Source organism: Rattus norvegicus, chromosome X, assembly GCF_036323735.1.
Source record: "Rattus norvegicus strain BN/NHsdMcwi chromosome X, GRCr8, whole genome shotgun sequence".
Classification (NCBI taxonomy): domain Eukaryota; kingdom Metazoa; phylum Chordata; class Mammalia; order Rodentia; family Muridae; genus Rattus; species Rattus norvegicus.
In genome coordinates this window covers 17,314,523-17,331,800 of record NC_086039.1, presented here as the reverse complement: position 1 = coordinate 17,331,800, position 17,278 = coordinate 17,314,523, and the positions used below count along the sequence as shown (strand labels likewise).

The 17,278-nt window shown below is 45.1% G+C and overlaps 1 protein-coding gene and 1 pseudogene across 11 annotated transcripts in view; one reads left to right on the top strand and one right to left on the bottom strand.

Annotated features, from left to right (window-relative positions):
* Positions 1–543: 543 nt before the first annotated feature.
* Positions 544–17,278, top strand: part of Otud5 (OTU deubiquitinase 5) — a 34,508-nt gene continuing 17,773 nt past the window's right edge. For 2 of the 11 annotated variants that reach the window (XM_006256741.5, XM_006256740.5), the window contains exons 1-4: positions 557–1,056; positions 1,211–1,670; positions 1,800–1,912; positions 15,536–15,629. In XM_006256741.5, coding sequence (XP_006256803.1) covers positions 946–1,056; positions 1,211–1,670; positions 1,800–1,912; positions 15,536–15,629 — 778 coding nt within the window. In that variant the 5' untranslated portion in view covers positions 557–945. Of the gene's footprint in view, positions 1,060–1,210; positions 1,913–15,535; positions 15,630–17,278 lie in introns of those variants that run through there. The other 9 variants (XM_063280119.1, XM_063280118.1, XM_063280120.1 and 6 more) reach the window with 8 other exon arrangements.
* Slc25a39-ps6 (solute carrier family 25 member 39, pseudogene 6) lies at positions 10,674–11,645 on the bottom strand (annotated as a pseudogene).

Sequence of the window (17,278 nt, the reverse complement as noted above, 5' to 3'; positions counted from 1 at the left end):
CCAGAGTGAATTCCAGGACAGCCAGGGCTACACGGAGAAACCCTTTCTCGAAACAAACAAATAGAAAAAATAAAAGAAAGAAAAATTATTGTTAATCTATAGAGAAGTAGAAATAAGAGAATAGACTGGATGTTAACTGACTTATTCCAAACACTCAGACATTAAGGGTCAAGCTAGTATTAGCGTCTAAGCTGCTCAATAGCAAGGATTTTTTGCCAACACCCCGGGAGACACTAGTTGCTGACAGTCTTGGTTCGTAAATAGTCTCCTTTCCTGAGTAAACTAAGTTTTTTTAATGGTGGTGGCGGTGGTGTAAAACCTGTACCGAGCCTGCGCAATAGACATAAGCTTGAGGTGAACGTGAGGGTAAGAGGGCGGAGGTGACAGAGAAGGCGTGTTTTTCCGCCAAATACTTAACTATCGGTATGGTGCAGGTCTGTCTAGCGGTTGGCCCATCTGAAGTGATGGACAGCATTGTTGAACTAATCACCGCAAGATGACGATTGTTGCCAGGGTGAAGTAGGGCCCACTCTTTCAGGTTTGCAGATGGGAGGAACGGGAAGTGACGCCACGGGGGACGATATGCTCTGGGAATGTTGATATTTTCCAGTGAGTGTGATTGAGTTCCAGATGGGATCCTTGAAGAGACGAGTCTTACTGTGCGCGAGACAGACCATTCTGTTTAGCCACAGTGCTGACGCCAGTGGGTTAGAACCTCGGGGGAAGTAAATAGAACGAGAACCGAAAAGAACCTGGGACGAAGGCTGCCGACTTTGAAATCTGAGACGGAGGACTCGAGAGAGTGAGCGCTCAACCCGGATTGGCTAGTGGGTGTTGTCAAGGCTTTACGCACTTCTTCAATTGGCTGGTGTCTGCAGTTGTCACCGCGGCGAGCATTTTGCCCACGTACTTCCGAGCAGGAGGCGGGGCTGTGTTTTGTTGCGCATGCGCACAGCCCGGGAGGCCCCACCCGGTAGTTCAAGAACCTGCGGAGGGGCGGGGCGAAGAGGCGCTTGTTTTGGTTGTGTTTCCTCAGAAGCTGAATCCCGGAACAAGGTAGCAGTAAGCTTGGCTGGACTTGGAGGGAGAATAGGCTACGACAAATCTATCTTTGTACCATCCTATCGAACTTCACATTCGGGATCTCCTCTGGGCGTGACTTGCTTACTGCCTGCGGTTCTCGAACCGGTGTCCCGATCTCTTTATCCAGGCCTCGCTGTTCCCATCGTGCCTCGCGCACAACAGTAGCCCCCTCATCCGGGTTCTCTCCCGGCGTTCTCCGCGTCTGGTTTGCTGTGGGGTACTTGGCGGTGCCGCCATGACTATTCTCCCCAAAAAGAAGCCGCCACCTCCCGACGCCGACCCGGCCAACGAACCGCCGCCGCCCGGGCCGCTGCCCCCAGCGCCTCGGCGCGGTGGGGGTGTAGGCGTGGGCGGCGGCGGCACGGGCGTGGGCGGAGGAGAGCGCGACCGTGACTCCGGCGTCGTGGGGGCCCGTCCCCGGGCTTCACCACCACCTCAGGGACCGCTACCGGGGCCGCCTGGTGCTCTTCATCGTTGGGCACTAGCCGTGCCGCCTGGCGCAGTCGCGGGCCCTCGGCCACAGCAGGCTTCTCCACCTCCTTGTGGGGGCCCTGGTGGCCCCGGCGGCGGTCCCGGTGACGCTCTTGGTGCGACAACTGCGGGGGTGGGCGCGGCAGGGGTGGTGGTGGGCGTGGGTGGTCCCGTGGGCGTGGGCGGCTGCTGCTCGGGGCCCGGGCACAGCAAGCGGCGGCGTCAAGCTCCCGGCGTTGGCGCAGTTGGCGGGGCCAGTCCGGAACGTGAAGAGGTCGGAGCAGGCTACAACAGCGAAGACGAATATGAAGCTGCTGCAGCACGAATCGAGGCCATGGATCCCGCCACTGTAGAACAGGTAAGGGCTGGAAGGTGAGGGGCTGTTTGGCAGAAACAGCAAGTGAGTCTACCAGACTGAGAAAGGAACCCAAGGAAATGTTTGAGATTCGTCCAAGAATCCCAGGTCTTGTTGCTGGACTTGGCATTCTTTTCTAGTGGTGGAGGCGTGATGAAATGCTCATCCCCCCCCCCCCCCACCGGACTTGCTGTTAGGGGCTCTAAGTAAGTAAGCTAAGGTACTTCCAAGATAAGTGCTGGGAGCTCTTTTGCAGTGCTTATTTGTCAGCCTTGGTCCTGAGATCTCATCTAAGTGACTGGCATTGGGAGTCCCTAGAAGTCATAGGTAGGTTGGAGCCCTTCCTGAGATTCGGAAGATCTCAGGACTCTCTAAGGGACTTGGTTCAGTGACTTTTTCCTTTAGGACAAGTCTGAGATTCCCTCTCCAAAGAACTCAAATAAGGTTAGTGTCCTCAGAGGGGTCCTCAGACCTCTCAAGTAAGAGAGTGTCCTTGGTTTAAGTAAACCCAAGAAACCTAAACCCTTCATGTGATAGGAAGGGCTTCCCTCTTCTTTTGCAGTTGACAAGTCTGTTCACCAGCCATGCCTGCAGCCCCCTCAGGAGTCCTAAACCTGTGTTTGGGGACCTAGACCTCCTTGTAGAATAGAAGGCTTAGAGTATACCCATATAACTTTTATTAGATAGTGATTTCCAAAGCATCCCTTCACATGTTGTGAAACTTCTGTCTGGGAGATAAAATTCTCTACGGGTTAGGGACAAAGGCCAAAACCAGTACCTAGAATCAGAATTGTGGATCACACTTGATGTTCCAGGCAAGAGGACTTCTTCGGGACACACTTTCAGTCACAAGCTGGTGTCTATGCTCTTTCCGGGGGGAGTTCATATATTCCCCTAAGGATATATGTCTTACCTATTGAAATTTACTTCAGGGATTCAACATCCCAGTTTTCCCTTTCTGCGCATCTGTATTTCTCTGATACCCAAGGGGTTGAGCTGTTAATCTCACAGGAAAAGAGCTCTCAAGTCACTAAACCCAGATTAAGTTCCTTGGAAAAAAACTTTAGTCTCTCTCAGGAAGAGCTCCATCTCTTGTGGAGAACTCTCACCTATTTAAGTCTGGCCTGAAATCCCTGCCTCAGAAACTCCAGCCTCAGGACATGAGCAGTTTGGAGACTCAGGCAAAGTCAGAGGTCTCTCTCTAAATCTGCCTTCAAGGGCCTGAGAGTGTTCTATGAAGGATATATAAGGCTTTCCTTAGGAACAGGAACCCCATATGTGGAAGTAAAGACTGTTTGTAGAGGTAATGCTGAAGTTCCTCCTCATGGAACTTGAGGTGTTCTTCAGACACACACAGGATCACGTTTCCCACCAGGACTGAGTGGGGCCTGATCATAGGTTTCCTGAGGAATGGCGTCTTAGTCTCAACATCACATTAGTCGTTTGAGAGATTGTTCTACACCTTAGGATCTGAGGCCTGAATCTTTTGGGGTTGTCATCTAAGACAACTATGAAGTACCCTCTTCATAGGAGGCTTTTAGGAACATAAGTCTCTTTGGGGTTGATTTGAACCTCAGAGACATGGGAAGGATACAATAATGAGGAAAATAGTTTCGGCCTCTTTCCATCTTCCTCAGGGACAAGAGATTCTTTTGCCTTGGGGACTGAAGCCTGAGTCCTTGCTTAGGCATGCAGCTTGCCTCCCACCACACCAGGTGATTCTTTCTCACCAGGGAGAGGACATGAAGTCATCGTCAATATGGCCAGAGGCTTCCTTCTTTGGACAGAGGACCTGGGTGTTCTGGTCATAACACTTTTACCCTCAGGTCAGAACCAAGAAGGCTGTCAGGTCCTGAGGCATCCCTTGACCCTATTTCCGTTGATGCTTCCCACTTCTGGAAATTTCTCTTACGTTCCATTTCCTTTTATCTGAAAAATTCCTATTTTGCAGTCTCACATCCACCGTTCTTGTTCATTTTCTGTCATTTCTGGTAGAACATATCATCTGCTTCAGAGATGTCAGGTCCAGGAGTTATTGTTTTGTTTTTCGTTTTATTTTTCTTCAAGACAAGGTTTCTCTGTGTATCCTTCCATTTCCTGGAACTTGTTCTGTAGACCAGTCTGGCCTTGTACTCTGCTACCCAAATGCTGGGATTACAGGTGTGCACACAACCACTGTCTACTGGGTCCAGGAGTTATGAATCCCTGGTTCTTGTAAAGTCTCTTTACCCCTTACAGAGGAAAGAGAAGGTATGTTGTTGTTGGAGATGCAAAAGGCCACATTCATATATATATATATATATATATATATATATATATATATACACACATATATACATATATATATATTCCTTGCAGTTCTGCCCTTATATTTGTCTTCATAAGAACTTGGAAATCTGACGGACTCATGAAACCTGCTCTTCTTCCCTGTGACTGGGAGAGGCTTTCTACTGTGGGCACAAAGGGAAAGAGGAGCTACTCCTAGTCTCCCTGCTTCACCTGGCCTTTTGAGGATGAGAAGAAGGGATATTGGTCCTGCTACTCCAGTCTTGGTCAACAGCTGTTGCAGATGTTTATAACCTAGAGGCTATTTCAGTACTGACAAAGGATGATGATTAGATGATTAATCTGAATGGTAACTCTGGTTCCAGTCCTACGAATATGTACTCGTGTTTCCTTTAGGTACCTTGGGTTGGAGTCCTGGAGAAATGATGTCATAAGGTTCCTTTTTCAGGCATGGTCACCTTACTGAGAGCCTAGCCACTGAAAACAATGGTTTATAAGCTTCCTAAGCCAGGAGAATTCATTGAGATCTTGGAGAAAGGGGCAAACATGCTGAGATGGTGGAAGATGCTAGGTTTAGCAGTACAGTCAATGTGTCTGGGTTCTACCTCTCAGTCCATCACGCTTTGCAGAGTGAACTATTACAGCTTCTGTTCTCTGCACCTGACTTTCCTTTACTCTCGCTAATGTGTCACTTGTCAGTTAGCTTTGGGTTTAAGGGATTTCGAAGCCTGTATTCCTGAACTTGATAGTGAATAGTGGTTATGTTTTGAAGAGGAGCTGGATTCTTTCTCTTTCCATCTTGCTTCTTTACCAGATTTGATGTGCAAGTCAAAGCCTTTTTGGTTTAAGGCTTAAGGATGATGTGTGGCAGTGTTGTAGCCAGCTATCAAGTTCCACAGTTATATGTGGAAAAAATTTGTGATTTGGAGCTGGGCAGGCTGGAGTTCAAACTCGTGTTAACTGTTGAACTGTTTTATGATTGTAGAATTCTCATTTAGGGCAAAATTCATGAAGGTTAATAGAGTGTAAACATCTAGCCTTGCCCACCTTGGCTAGTTCTTTTTGCTCAGGATGAGTAATTTGCCCCAGGATAATCTTCTCAAGTGGCTTTTCCATCAGTCTCTTGGCATCTAGAAGCTTGCCCATCTGGAATTGGGTAGTTGGCTGGTAAGGATATAGTCCCTGCCCTGGCAACATGGATTTGAGTCCTTTTTTTATACTAAACTTTTGTGTGGTCTTTGGGCAGTTTTCTTTTCCAGGTCTTTTGTTTTTGGAGTTAGTTAGTTAGTTAGTTTGTTTGTTTCTTGTAGCTCTGTCTGTCTTGGAACTCACTCTGTAGACCAGACTGGCTTCAGAACTCAGAAATCTGACCTGCCTCTGACTGTTGAGTCCCAGGTTTAAAGCTGTGCATCATCATACCCCACACTGCTTAGGTCTTGGTTTTTCTACCTATTAAATGGGCAGAGGCAAGGAGAGTGGACTCATTGCCCTGAAGAAAGGTGTAGTCTCATCTTTAATCTTCTGTTTTACATTCTTCTCGCCCTTTATGGGGTTTTTATGTGGGACCCATTGGCTCTGGGGATAGATCAGGGTTTCTCTATGTAATGGTCCTGGTGGTCCTTGAACTTACTCTGTAGACCAGGCTGGCCTTTGAACTCAGAGAACTGCCTGCCTCTTCCTCTTGAGTGCTGGGCCTAAGGGCCTCCTATACCACTACTGCCAATCTAGAACGTTATCTTTTAGAAGATGTGCTGTGATGTTTCAGCAAGTGTTGCACTTCTTTTTTCTTGGGAGATGTTATAAGTTCTTTGGTGGTTTTGTGTTTGTTTATTGTGATGAAACTCAGGTGCACAATTTTCTGCTGTGATGGCTCATGAGTGCAGTCCCATCATTTGGGAGGTTGAGGCAAGAAGATTGCTAAAACTTTGAGGCTAGCCTAAGCTAAGGGTGTTGAGACCCTGTCTAAAATAACCAAAATAAAAAGTGTACAATTCAGTGGCTTTCAAAATAGGCATAGAATTGTACTTCTGTCACCAGTTTATAATGTTTTAATATCATAGAACCCTTTATAGCTTTTAACACCTCCCCCATTCCTTCATCCCTTTCCAGCTCCTGGCAACCTACTAATTTGTCTGAATTGAACTATTCTGAAACAAGTAGAATCATACAATAACATAGTCCTTTGTAACTGTCTCTTTTGGATAGCATGATAGCATGTGTTCAGAGCATGTCATGGTATAGCATTTATCTGTACTTTTTTGTTTTTATCACTAAGTAATAGGATCTTGGGGTTTTTAATCCTCCGGTGACCCAGAAATAGTTTTTTGGGGGTGGGGTCTTGGTTCTCTTTCTTCTATTCTGGTAGGCTTGTGTGGATCCTTAGAGAAGCAGTATGTCTGTGTTTCTCACTGGATGGATTGCCTGTGTTTATTACCCCTGGAGCAGAGCCAGTGTTCCTGGGTGTTTTGGGTGAGGGGGTGGTGTTGGCTCCAAGCTTACTGGGACAAAGCTGTGAGGCCTAGAATACTAAACACCTCTTGGCCATGGGCTCTGAGAAGACATCTGTCCAATGCTATTGCCATCCTTCCCTGTACCCTTCCCCCTTTATTCGAAGCTCTTTTACCCACAGGCTGGGTCAGCAACTTCCCAGGCTGAGAGGGAGGATTTCAAGCCCCTACTGCCTTTTAATTCTAACCCTTTCTAGGGAGGTGGATCATACAGAATGGAAGCCTTGCTGTGTGTAGTCTCAGCCACAAAGCCCTAGAGCTCACATACCAAAGGGGTACTACAACGGGGACATGTTAATTTCCTGCGGTTGTTGTGACAAATAACTATAGACTGTTTGGCTTAGAACAACAGATAAATTCCGTTTTAGTTTTGGTGGTCAAAAGTTCAAAATGGTTTTTACTTGGCCAACCAAAATCAAGGTGTTGGTGTTTACTGAACATCTTACAGCATCTGGTGGCAGGAGTGTAAGGCAGCTGGTCACATGTCTGCAGTCAGGAAGCAGAGAGGTGGATGTGGCTACACATTCTCCTTTTCTACTTAAGTATAGGACCTCAAGCCCATTGGGTGGTGTCATGTTTAGGGTGGGCCTTCGCTCTTCTGTTAATGCTCTTGAAATTCCCTAAGAGGCACACCATGATGTATGTTTCCTAGGTAATTTCAAATCCATTTGAGTTAATAATGGGGGTTAATCATCACAAGTCTACCCATTCTCAACTTGGCACCCAAACATATTACCTTTAAATATCAACATTTTACTCCTGTTCCTTTGCATCTGATAGCTGTCTCAAGGTAGGTTACCACATTTAGTTCATCGTAAGAGTAGCCAGATTCTTAGCAGTTCTAACATTGTTCAAAAATCTTTAAGTTTAAGGCCTGGTGAGGTAGTGTATACTATTAATACCATCAACTGGGAGGTAGAGGCAGGTAGATCTAAGCAGTTCTAGACCAGCCAGGGTTGCATAGTGAGACTTAATTGTGAGCGTCTGTAAAATTAACAAACAAGTTGCATTATCTAATGTACAATGACAATGAGCAAACATTCCTATTCCAGAAGAGAGGAATGAGGATATTAGCAAAGAGAGATTAAATGAAAGCAAGACTGAAACCCACCAGGGAAAACCCTGAGCTCTCATTTCAAGCCCATTACCTGGGCTTTTTATGTCATCACCTGCATTCTAACAAGCTTGGGTAGTTGTACCGTCATCAGCTCTGGTGCTTTGAGCATATGTAGCCTCTATCTTGAGTCAGCTTCACTCAGCCCCTAAAACAGAGGCTCTCAATCTGGGCGCCAAACCCTTTCACAGAATCACATCAAAAAACACATGAACATATTTACATGATGATTCATAACAGTAGCAAAATTACAGTTATGGAATAATACTGAAAATAGTTTTATGGTTGGGGGGATCACCACAACGTTTGGAGCTGTATATTAAAGGGTTGCAGCATTAAGAAGATTGAGGACCACTGGCCTAAAGCTTTCTTTCCTTGGCAGATGTTTCTGGCATCACGAATACCCTTGAGGTTACCTCTGCAAAAAGCATCACTTTCATAGCTTCATAAAATGGCCTCTTAGGGTCTTATTGCAGGCAATCTGACCCTGCTACGAAATACCTTGGTATATGGCTTCACCTTGTTGAATTCTGGATGTCTGAAAACCCACATGATGTGGATGATGTCAAGTTATGCTACCAGCTCAAGATGGAACCTAGTCTCCTTGAAGCGCAGGTGCTGTGGCCTTTTCTCTGTCTTCTCTAGTGTTTCCTGCAGTTTACTCTAGAGGCTCTGCTTTTTTTGGCATTATGTTTTTTAGTTTTATAGCCCGGAGCCTTTCCTGGGTATGTAGGGTCTTGCTATATTATATATGTATAATATAGAACTTAGAGTTTTTCTTAATTGCACAAATTTCATTACACTTCTAGCCACTTTGTCCAAACCATACTGCCTTCAACTTTAAGGTATTCGAGCTCTTAAAGCTCCTTTCCTCATCACACTGCTTATTTCTATCTGTAACTTTATTTTTTGAGTTAGGGTCTAATGTAGCTCATTGTGGCCTCAAAGTAGGTTATTATAGCTCAGGCTGACTTTGACTTCCTAATCCTCTTGTCTCTACCTCCCAAATGTTAGGACTATAAACATAACCACCATACCTAGTTAAAACTTTAACCTGGTTTATGCTTTTTTGCTCACCAAACTGTACATTTCCAGCTTTGGATGGTTTGTGTGCCCTCAGTGGATTAATGCAATAAGTAGTAACCACAGTAATAACTCTAAACCTAGAGGTTATGCTGACTTCACATTTTCTACAACCAACTTAGTCCATTACTTTTGAATTTAACCTTGCTTAAATGATCTGGTGGGCATAACGAGCCAGATTATTTTGCCAGAATATAAAACAAATGGCCTCTAGTCCTTATACATGGCTGAGATCTCTTTAACCAGGACTTTGTTGTTCACATTTCTGTCTGTTCTGTTACTCCACATTCCCACCAGAGTAGACTGTTAAGCTCTACTTTGAAACTCCAGGTCTTCTCTAGCCCACAGAACTAAACCTTTTCAGGTTCTTCCTGCAGCCACCTCCAGACGCTTACAAATGGTCTGAACAGTATTCACAGCAGTGACCCCACTTCTGGGTACTGTTTCTTTTTTCTTTTTTTTTTTTTTTTTTTTTTTGGTTCTTTTTTTCGGAGCTGGGGACCGAACCCAGGGCCTTGCGCTTCCTAGGCAAGCGCTCTACCACTGAGCTAAATCCCCAACCCACCTAGGGTACTATTTCTTTTCTCTTGTTGCTGTAACAGAATACCTGACAAAAGCAGCTTGAGAGATTTATTTGGGGGATACAGTCCCATCAGAGTGGGCAAGGCATGGCGGTGGGAATGTAAGACAGCAAATCATGCTGCATCAGGGAAGAAGTGAAGAATACAGATGCTCAACTTCCTTTTTCCTTTTCCTCTTTTTATTCAGCCTGAGACCCCAGCCTATATTTAATGGTGTCACCCACATTCAGGTGATAAGTTAGATTTAATCTGGAGACTCTCTGAACACATGTAGTGTTTTCTTTTATGTGATTGCAAGTCTAGTCAAGTTGAAAGTAAATTAACATCCACAACTGACATCGTGCTCAGGCCCCACTTAATGTTCCAATATGAATTCCCCATCTAAAGATTCTCAGTCACTTCTGCAAAATCCTTTTAAATCACATACAGGTTCTAGGCATTAGGTCTGATATTTTCAGGTTGTCATCATTCAGCCTAATCCAGATCAGGGAGGGGATGGGAACTCATTAAGAGATGTTCTACTGCAGTGTTAGGTATATATACTGGTTTTACCATGTTTTCCATCTACCTGAAGTGGCTGGCTTGATAGCACTTTGGAAAGAAAGTTCCAGACAGATATGGTACCCTGTTAATCCCAGCACTCTATATAGGAGGCAGGCAGATCTCCATCTATATAGTGAATTTAAAGACAGCACCCAAGGTACATAGACATTGTCTCACCTGCTCCCCTTCACTCTACTGGCCAGAAGTACTGCCTACTATCCCACTTACTAGGAAGTGTATATTCCTATTTCACAGATTGGAACACTATTGCAGTTCATCATTTGGCTTTTAGTTGGTAGAACTGCATCGAAACCTAAATCAGTGGTTCCATAGCCCGTTCCAACTTCTCTTAGGCTTTTATACTTTTTTCCCTACAGAAGATCATCATCTTTAGACAAGGAACAAATGGTTGGGAATACTGCCTGACCCGGGCTTTTGGCTCCTCGGGGCCAAGCTATAAGAAACATAGGGATACAAAGCAGGGCAACCGTCAGATTTGGTCTTGAACTCGGAGGTGGGAGAGTGGCAATCCTGGGAAGGGAAACAGCAGGAATCCAGATGAGGACAGCCTAGGTGACTGGACTGGGAGGGAAGGCACTTGGCTCAGTCTCCTGTTCCCACCTGAGCACGAGCCAGTTACTCCTCAGCCTTCAGTGGTCCAGAGGCTGCTCCTGGTTGAGCCTCTGGAAGAAGCTTTTGCAAAAGTCTTAAGTGCTGATCATGATGGCGCAGGAGGGTGCAGCCTTGATGATCCTGGGGAGGAAACCTCTCACAGCCTCTACTGCTCCCAGTGACATTTGTCGCTGGGTCTTCACCACATTGAAGAGTAGGGTAACGGAGGCAGCCACCATTCCTGAGATGCCACCAGCCACACAGCTGCCGCCCACAGATGTCTGTTCTTGGGTCTTAGTCCACTCAGCCAGCTCTTCACCAGCTCATAGTTGACCCAGTACAAGAGCTGAGAAGGGTGCATCTTGAGGAGCTGTGAGATACCAGCCACCCTGAGCCACTACAGCTTGAACACAGGTAGCCAGTTCACTGTATGACGTGTGCTGAGCCTGCAGCTTGATCCGCACAAGCTCCAAGGGGCTGACCACTGTCAGAATGCCCATTCAGGTGAGGGCACCAGCCACTATGGGTACATAGAGGTCAGAGGTCAAGGACTGACCACATAGGAAGGCCTTGAGTTAGTATTAAGCCGTGAAGTAGCTGGTGGTAGTAGGCACAGTCATCACCACAGTAGCTGGGAGGCTGCTCCACAGGGTCCTGGTGCCCTCATGCCTCACAATCTTCACAAAGGCATCCAAGGTGCCAGTGTAGGATCCTAAAACCAGGTGGTGCAGCGAGTACCATTTGGGCACAGGTACAGGGGCTCCAGGACACCACTACAGTATGGGAGCTGCAGTATGTGTGGATTGTAGAGTAGAGGGTGATTTGGTGTAGGAAAGACTCCAGAATCTGGAGGGAGTTGTCAATTTGATAGCTACCAAGGGTCTCTGAGACTGAAGGCGGACCTTCACCACATATAGGGGTGTCATGAAGAGGGAGGTGACCACAGCCCCAGCTCTGGAGGCTGCCATTTGTTGAAGGGGGCTAATGCCCCCAGGATCCTGATCATCCATCTTGGAGTTCCAATTTTGGCTCTGAGCCGGTCCTTGCCCCACAACCTGGCGGCCCCATAGGTCTGCGGCCCGTGCAGGGTCCATGCGTGCCCACCTCACACCACCAGCTTTTAGGCTTTTAAATCAGCTTTTAAACAGGGTCCTGTCTTAGGTCTTGGGATTTGATACCATGGTGTCACACAGCTTTGTCTAGTCATTTTGCTAAGGCTCAAAGATAGGGAGAGAGTGAGAGACAGACTCTGCTCCAGGATTGGTCTTGAACATGTAAAGTTCAGGGCTGAGACTTAATCTTTTTGGGCCAGGACACCAATACAGAATAAATCTGTAGATTGTTGGACTATTCTCCAGCCCTCCAGCACTTCCTAAACATTTTCTTCCCAAAGTGAGAGAGGGAGAAAGCTAGAGCCCTAGTGTTTCAAACCAAGGCCAGTGGATGCTTAGTGGTCCATCCTCTAGATGCAGATCTAGACGCCACTCAGTTACCATAGGGCCCACACCCTACTTGCACAAAAGGTCTGTCTCGCCAGACTTCCTTTATTTTTAGGCACATTTAGAATTTCTCCAGGACTTGCTACCAGGTATGTGTCACTGCTCATAGTACATCATGTGCTCCATTTCTACTACTAGGCTTTGCTACTACCCAGACTGCAGCTCCTTTCTGCCTTTGCGAAATGTGGGTAATGTTTCCTGCCACTTGGGTTGTAGTGAGGACAATGAAATGAGGTCACTTTTGTATCTGGCACCTGGCATAGGCACTCAGCTAATATGAGTTTATCCTTTCTGGCTTTTCCCTGCTTAGCTGCCTAGTTTTGCTGGCATCTTTGCTCTCCTATACACGTTGACAGGCTTTGAGCATCTCTGATGCTTGGTGGCAGAAATAATTTTATTTCTCATCCACTTACCAAGCAAGTCTTGATTCTTTGCTCAACTGCCACCCTTAATGTCAGGTTAAGGTCTCTTCCTGCTTCACAAAAGCCAGGGAGCATTCATCTGTTTTTCAGCCCCACTCAAACTGTATGTCGTCATTGTGTATTATTTTTTACCCCTCTCCTCGAAGTTTATCAGTCTTTTTTTTTTTTTCCCCCGGGGCTGGGGACCAAACCCAGGGCCTTGCGCTCGCTAGGCAAGCGCTCTACCACTGAGCTAAATCCCCAACCCCCTCGAAGTTTATCAGGGTAGAGACCAAGTCTGATTCATTTTTGTGTCTTCAATGCCTGTCCCAGGATGACTCATATTTTGTGAGATGATTAACTAGGAGGCCCCTTTTTCTCTTCTTGTCTCTACTTCTGTCTTCCACCTATACCTGGGAGAATGCCATTCTCCCTCTTTTAACTCTCCCCTTTTTAAGGTGTGGGGTTATAGTTAAAAGTTTCTCTTCTGGACACCCCTTAGTGAGTTAGTCCTTGTGGTTCTGGGAGATGGCTAACAATGTGGGCAAGGATAAACTCAAGAATAACTAGTTAGTGTGCTAGTGCACAGCCTCCAGGGCAGGACAAGCACCTGGGCTGCTGGAAGGTTGTGTACAAACAGATGGGTTTGTGCTGTCCAGGGAAGCACATTAAAGGCTTACAGGTGTATTTGTCATCTCTACAAAGGTTGACACACCTTCCTGGTCCAAAGGGTGGGGCTGGTTAGGTTTTCCCTTGTCCATCTTCATCCTCTGTCTAGACAATCACCTAGGACTTTCTGAGTGTATTTCCATTGTATATCATCTCTTTGGGGGCTCGGGACTAGCCTCATCTCTGCCTCCCAAGTGCTGGAATTGAAGGCATGCCCCACCATGCGTGGGTTGTACATCTCTCTTTTTTTAAAGATTTATTTATGCATCCATACGAGTGCTGTCTCTGAATGTATGCCTGCATGACAAAGGGCATCAGCTCCCATCCCATGGTTGTGAGCCAGCATGTCATCGCTGGGAATTGAACTCCGGTCCCTCTGGAAGAACAGCCAGTGCTCTTAACTGCTAAGCCATCTCTGCAGCCCTTGTACATTCCTTTATGTTGGTCTTTCCCTCTTGGGTCTACACCTGTAAGCCTTTAATTTTAAAACATTTTTTAAAAATTTCTTTTATACATTTGAGTACACTGTACTGTGGTCTTCAGACACACCAGAAGAGGGCATCAGATCCCATTACAGATGGTTGTGAGCCACCATGTGGTTGCTGGGAATTGAACTCAGGACCTCTGGAAGAACAGTCAGTGTTCTTAACTGCTGAGGCATCTCTCCTGCCCCAGTTTTTTCCTCTTTTATGTTTAGTGACCACCTCACCAGTATATGGTATTACAGAGCCTCTTTAGGTCCTGACAAAACTCGTGTGATCTTGGCAGATATATCAGTAGACCAATTGCTTTCGATTTTTGTAGCTGGTATGAGTTTAGGCAGCTTCCCTACCACCAGGAAACAATGCAGTGATGGAGCCGGCTGAGTTGAAAACCAGGAATTTAGACCTCCAGGCACTATACCTACTCTGGTTTTTCCAGGAGATGGATTCTATCCATTTCCTGTAGTAGGGTACAAAAATGCGGCTTTGTGGTCATCTTTAACAGGGAGCCTATAAGTTCCTAGGTAGGGTAATGTCCCCTAGGAACAGGCTTCCTCTTTTGTGGTGCAGCTGTGTTGCTAGGTCAAGCTGTCTGCCTCTGGTAGCCAGCAGAGGGCGTGAGGGACCTGAGAAATACCTGCTCCTTGTTTTGAAATGAAAATGTCTTAAACTGTCAAGGTCATTATTATTTTAATCTAGAAGTATGAGTTTTATAGGTTCATTAACCAAATATTTTGGAATCAAATGTGATTTGAAATTTAGAAACTATTCAGAATTTCAAAGTTTCCTGGTGTTTATACTTTGTATTATATAATACTTTAACAGAGACTGAAACAGCATCTCATGATCAAGTGCCTAAATGTTTCTGCATGAAAATGTTTGAACCTTGACCCTCAAGTAGGGTATTTTGTATATTCTATTCAGGTTATGATGGGGCATGAATTAGGTGAAGACTTTGAATTTTATGTATTTTTTCAAGTCTTTTGATGTTCAAAGCATTTTGAGATTTGGAATTTTGGATAATGAATTGTATATCTTTATTGGGAGAGGCAAATAAAATCATCTATAATGTTAATACTTAGGAATAAAAGATTGTATTTATTTATGTATATGAGTACACCATCACTGTCTTCAGACACACCAGAAGAGGACATTGGATCCCATTACAGATGGTTTTGAGCCACCATCTCTGGTTGCTGGGAATTGAACTCAGGTCTTTTAGATGGGCAGTCAGTGCTTTTAACTGCTGAGCCATCTCTCCTGCCCCTAGGGATTATATTTTATTGTCTACTTTTTTTTCCAATTTTGTGCTGTGTGTGTGTGTGTGTGTGTGTGTGTGTGTGTGTGTGTGTATGCATATGTAGAGTCTTGTTTAAATATGTAGAAGTGTGTTTGCACACACTTGAGATCATACTTGGTTCATTTTCTGCCTTACACAATATATCTTAGGATTCCCCATGTTTATGGGCTCAAGATCTGGGTTCTAGTTAGGTACTGTCTTCAGCATCTTTCTTTCCAGGATGAAACTTCTTGATAAAGCACCACGTTTAGGCACTTAGGAGGTCTAGGTCCCTGGCTGCCTGGGCCAGGTCTTGGAAGATTGAGAGCAGGGATCTGAAAGCAGATGAAGTTTCTGTTTGCAGAATCTGGGAATCTCTCTGGGATTAAGTCTTTTTCTTGTTCATTGACTGAGTCTCCTGCTTCATGACCACAGAGTAGTCAAGAAGGGCTGTGACTTTCCCAGTATCCTTTTGGCCATCACCTGGTCCTCTCAGGCACTCGAAGGCAGAACCGTGGAGAAAAGGTGTATGGGCTTCCCTGTTGCTGATCTTCCCACTCTTTCCCCCAGCAGGAACACTGGTTTGAAAAGGCCTTGCGGGACAAGAAAGGCTTCATCATCAAGCAGATGAAGGAGGATGGTGCCTGTCTATTCCGGGCTGTAGGTGAGTCTCTGCCTAGGTTCTGAGGGCTGAAGGGCTTAAGGCTTCTGAGCTGTGTCCTAGTAGTCAATAGCAGTCCTTGAGACAGGATTGAGGCAGAGGTAACTGCTTGATATTTTAGGGTAAACAGGCACAGAGCTCAAGTTAACATTTGGCATCTGGTCTTGGATTGTGTTAAGTGCGTAATGATAACAGCAATAGTAGTGATAAAGGGGCATCACTATTGACATACTGTTCTACCAAGACTCCAGGAAACCCACTTAGTTATTCAGACAGTTGGGTGTTTAGTTGGTTGGTTAGTTACTTTCTTTTTTGTTTTTTTTTTTTTTGTTTTTTGTTTTTTGGTTTTTTTTTGTTTTTTTGTTTTTTTGTTTTTTTTTTTTTTTTGCTTCTTTTTTTCGGAGCTGGGGGCTGAACCCAGGGCCTTGCGCTTCCTAGGTAAGCGCTCTACCACTGAGCTAAATCCCCAGCCCCTTGTTTTGTTTTTCAAGTCAGTGTTTCTGTGTAGACCTCCCTGGCTATCCTGGAATTTGCTCTGTAGACCAGGCTAGTCTTGAACTCAGAGATCTGTCTGCATGTTCCTTCTGAGTGCTAGGATTAAAGGTGTGCACCACTACCACCTGGTGTGGAAACCCTTTTATTATCCCCAAATCTAGGTGAATGTGGAACCAAAAATTGTCTCAGAAGTGGGGAGAGACTTGTCCAGGGTTATATAAAAGTATGTAGAGTCAGGATTTTGTATGTGGGTTAACTGTATCATATTGTCACTTTGGTATGTACGAGTTTGTTCCCAGAGATTTCTCTTGTATGGTATACTGGGGATGGTGTCTGTTTAGTGCCCTTGTTTATTCCTGTGTATGTGAGATTGGGCATGGTGAAGCATACCTTTAGTCAGGAGGCAAAAGCAGGTTAGATCTCCTTGAGTTCAAGGACAATCTGGTGTACATTGCAGGTTCTATGACAGCCAAGGCTATATTTGTCTTATCTAAAAAAAATCTAGATCTCTACAAATTTCTATATTAGAGTTTTTTCTTTTAACTTGCATAAAAGTAGAGAAAATAGTGAACCCTTTCAGATTTAATGACATAGCTTCACAAAGTGATTAACACATGGATAGCCTTACTTTATGAACTACATTGTATTATCATTTCATTCATAAGTATTTCTCTGTGCTTCTTTAACAGATACATCTACATTGTTTTCTCTCATTTTAACATAAGCAAAGTGTTGTTGTCATAGCTAGCAACATTTTTTTTTCTTTTCTGAACAGTCTCATTCTCTAGCCTAGGCTAGCCTGGAACTTGAAATCACCCTTCTTCAGCCTCTTAAGAGCTGAAATTTTAGGTGCACATCACTATGCACAGCTAAGAATTGGTAAAAAAAATTTTTTTGAGACTCTGTTAGTCCTGGCTGTTCTGGAACTTTCTTTTTTCTTTTCTTTTCTTTTTTTTTTTTTTTTCCGGAGCTGGGGACCGAACCCAGGGCCTTCCGCTTGCTAGGCAAGCGCTCTACCACTGAGCTAAATCCCCAACCCCTGGAACTTTCTATGTAAACCAGATTGGCCTCAAATTCTCAGAGATTACTTGCCTCTGCCTCCCAATTGCTGGGGTTAAAGGCATATGCTACTGTGCCAGCCTAGAATTAGTAATTTC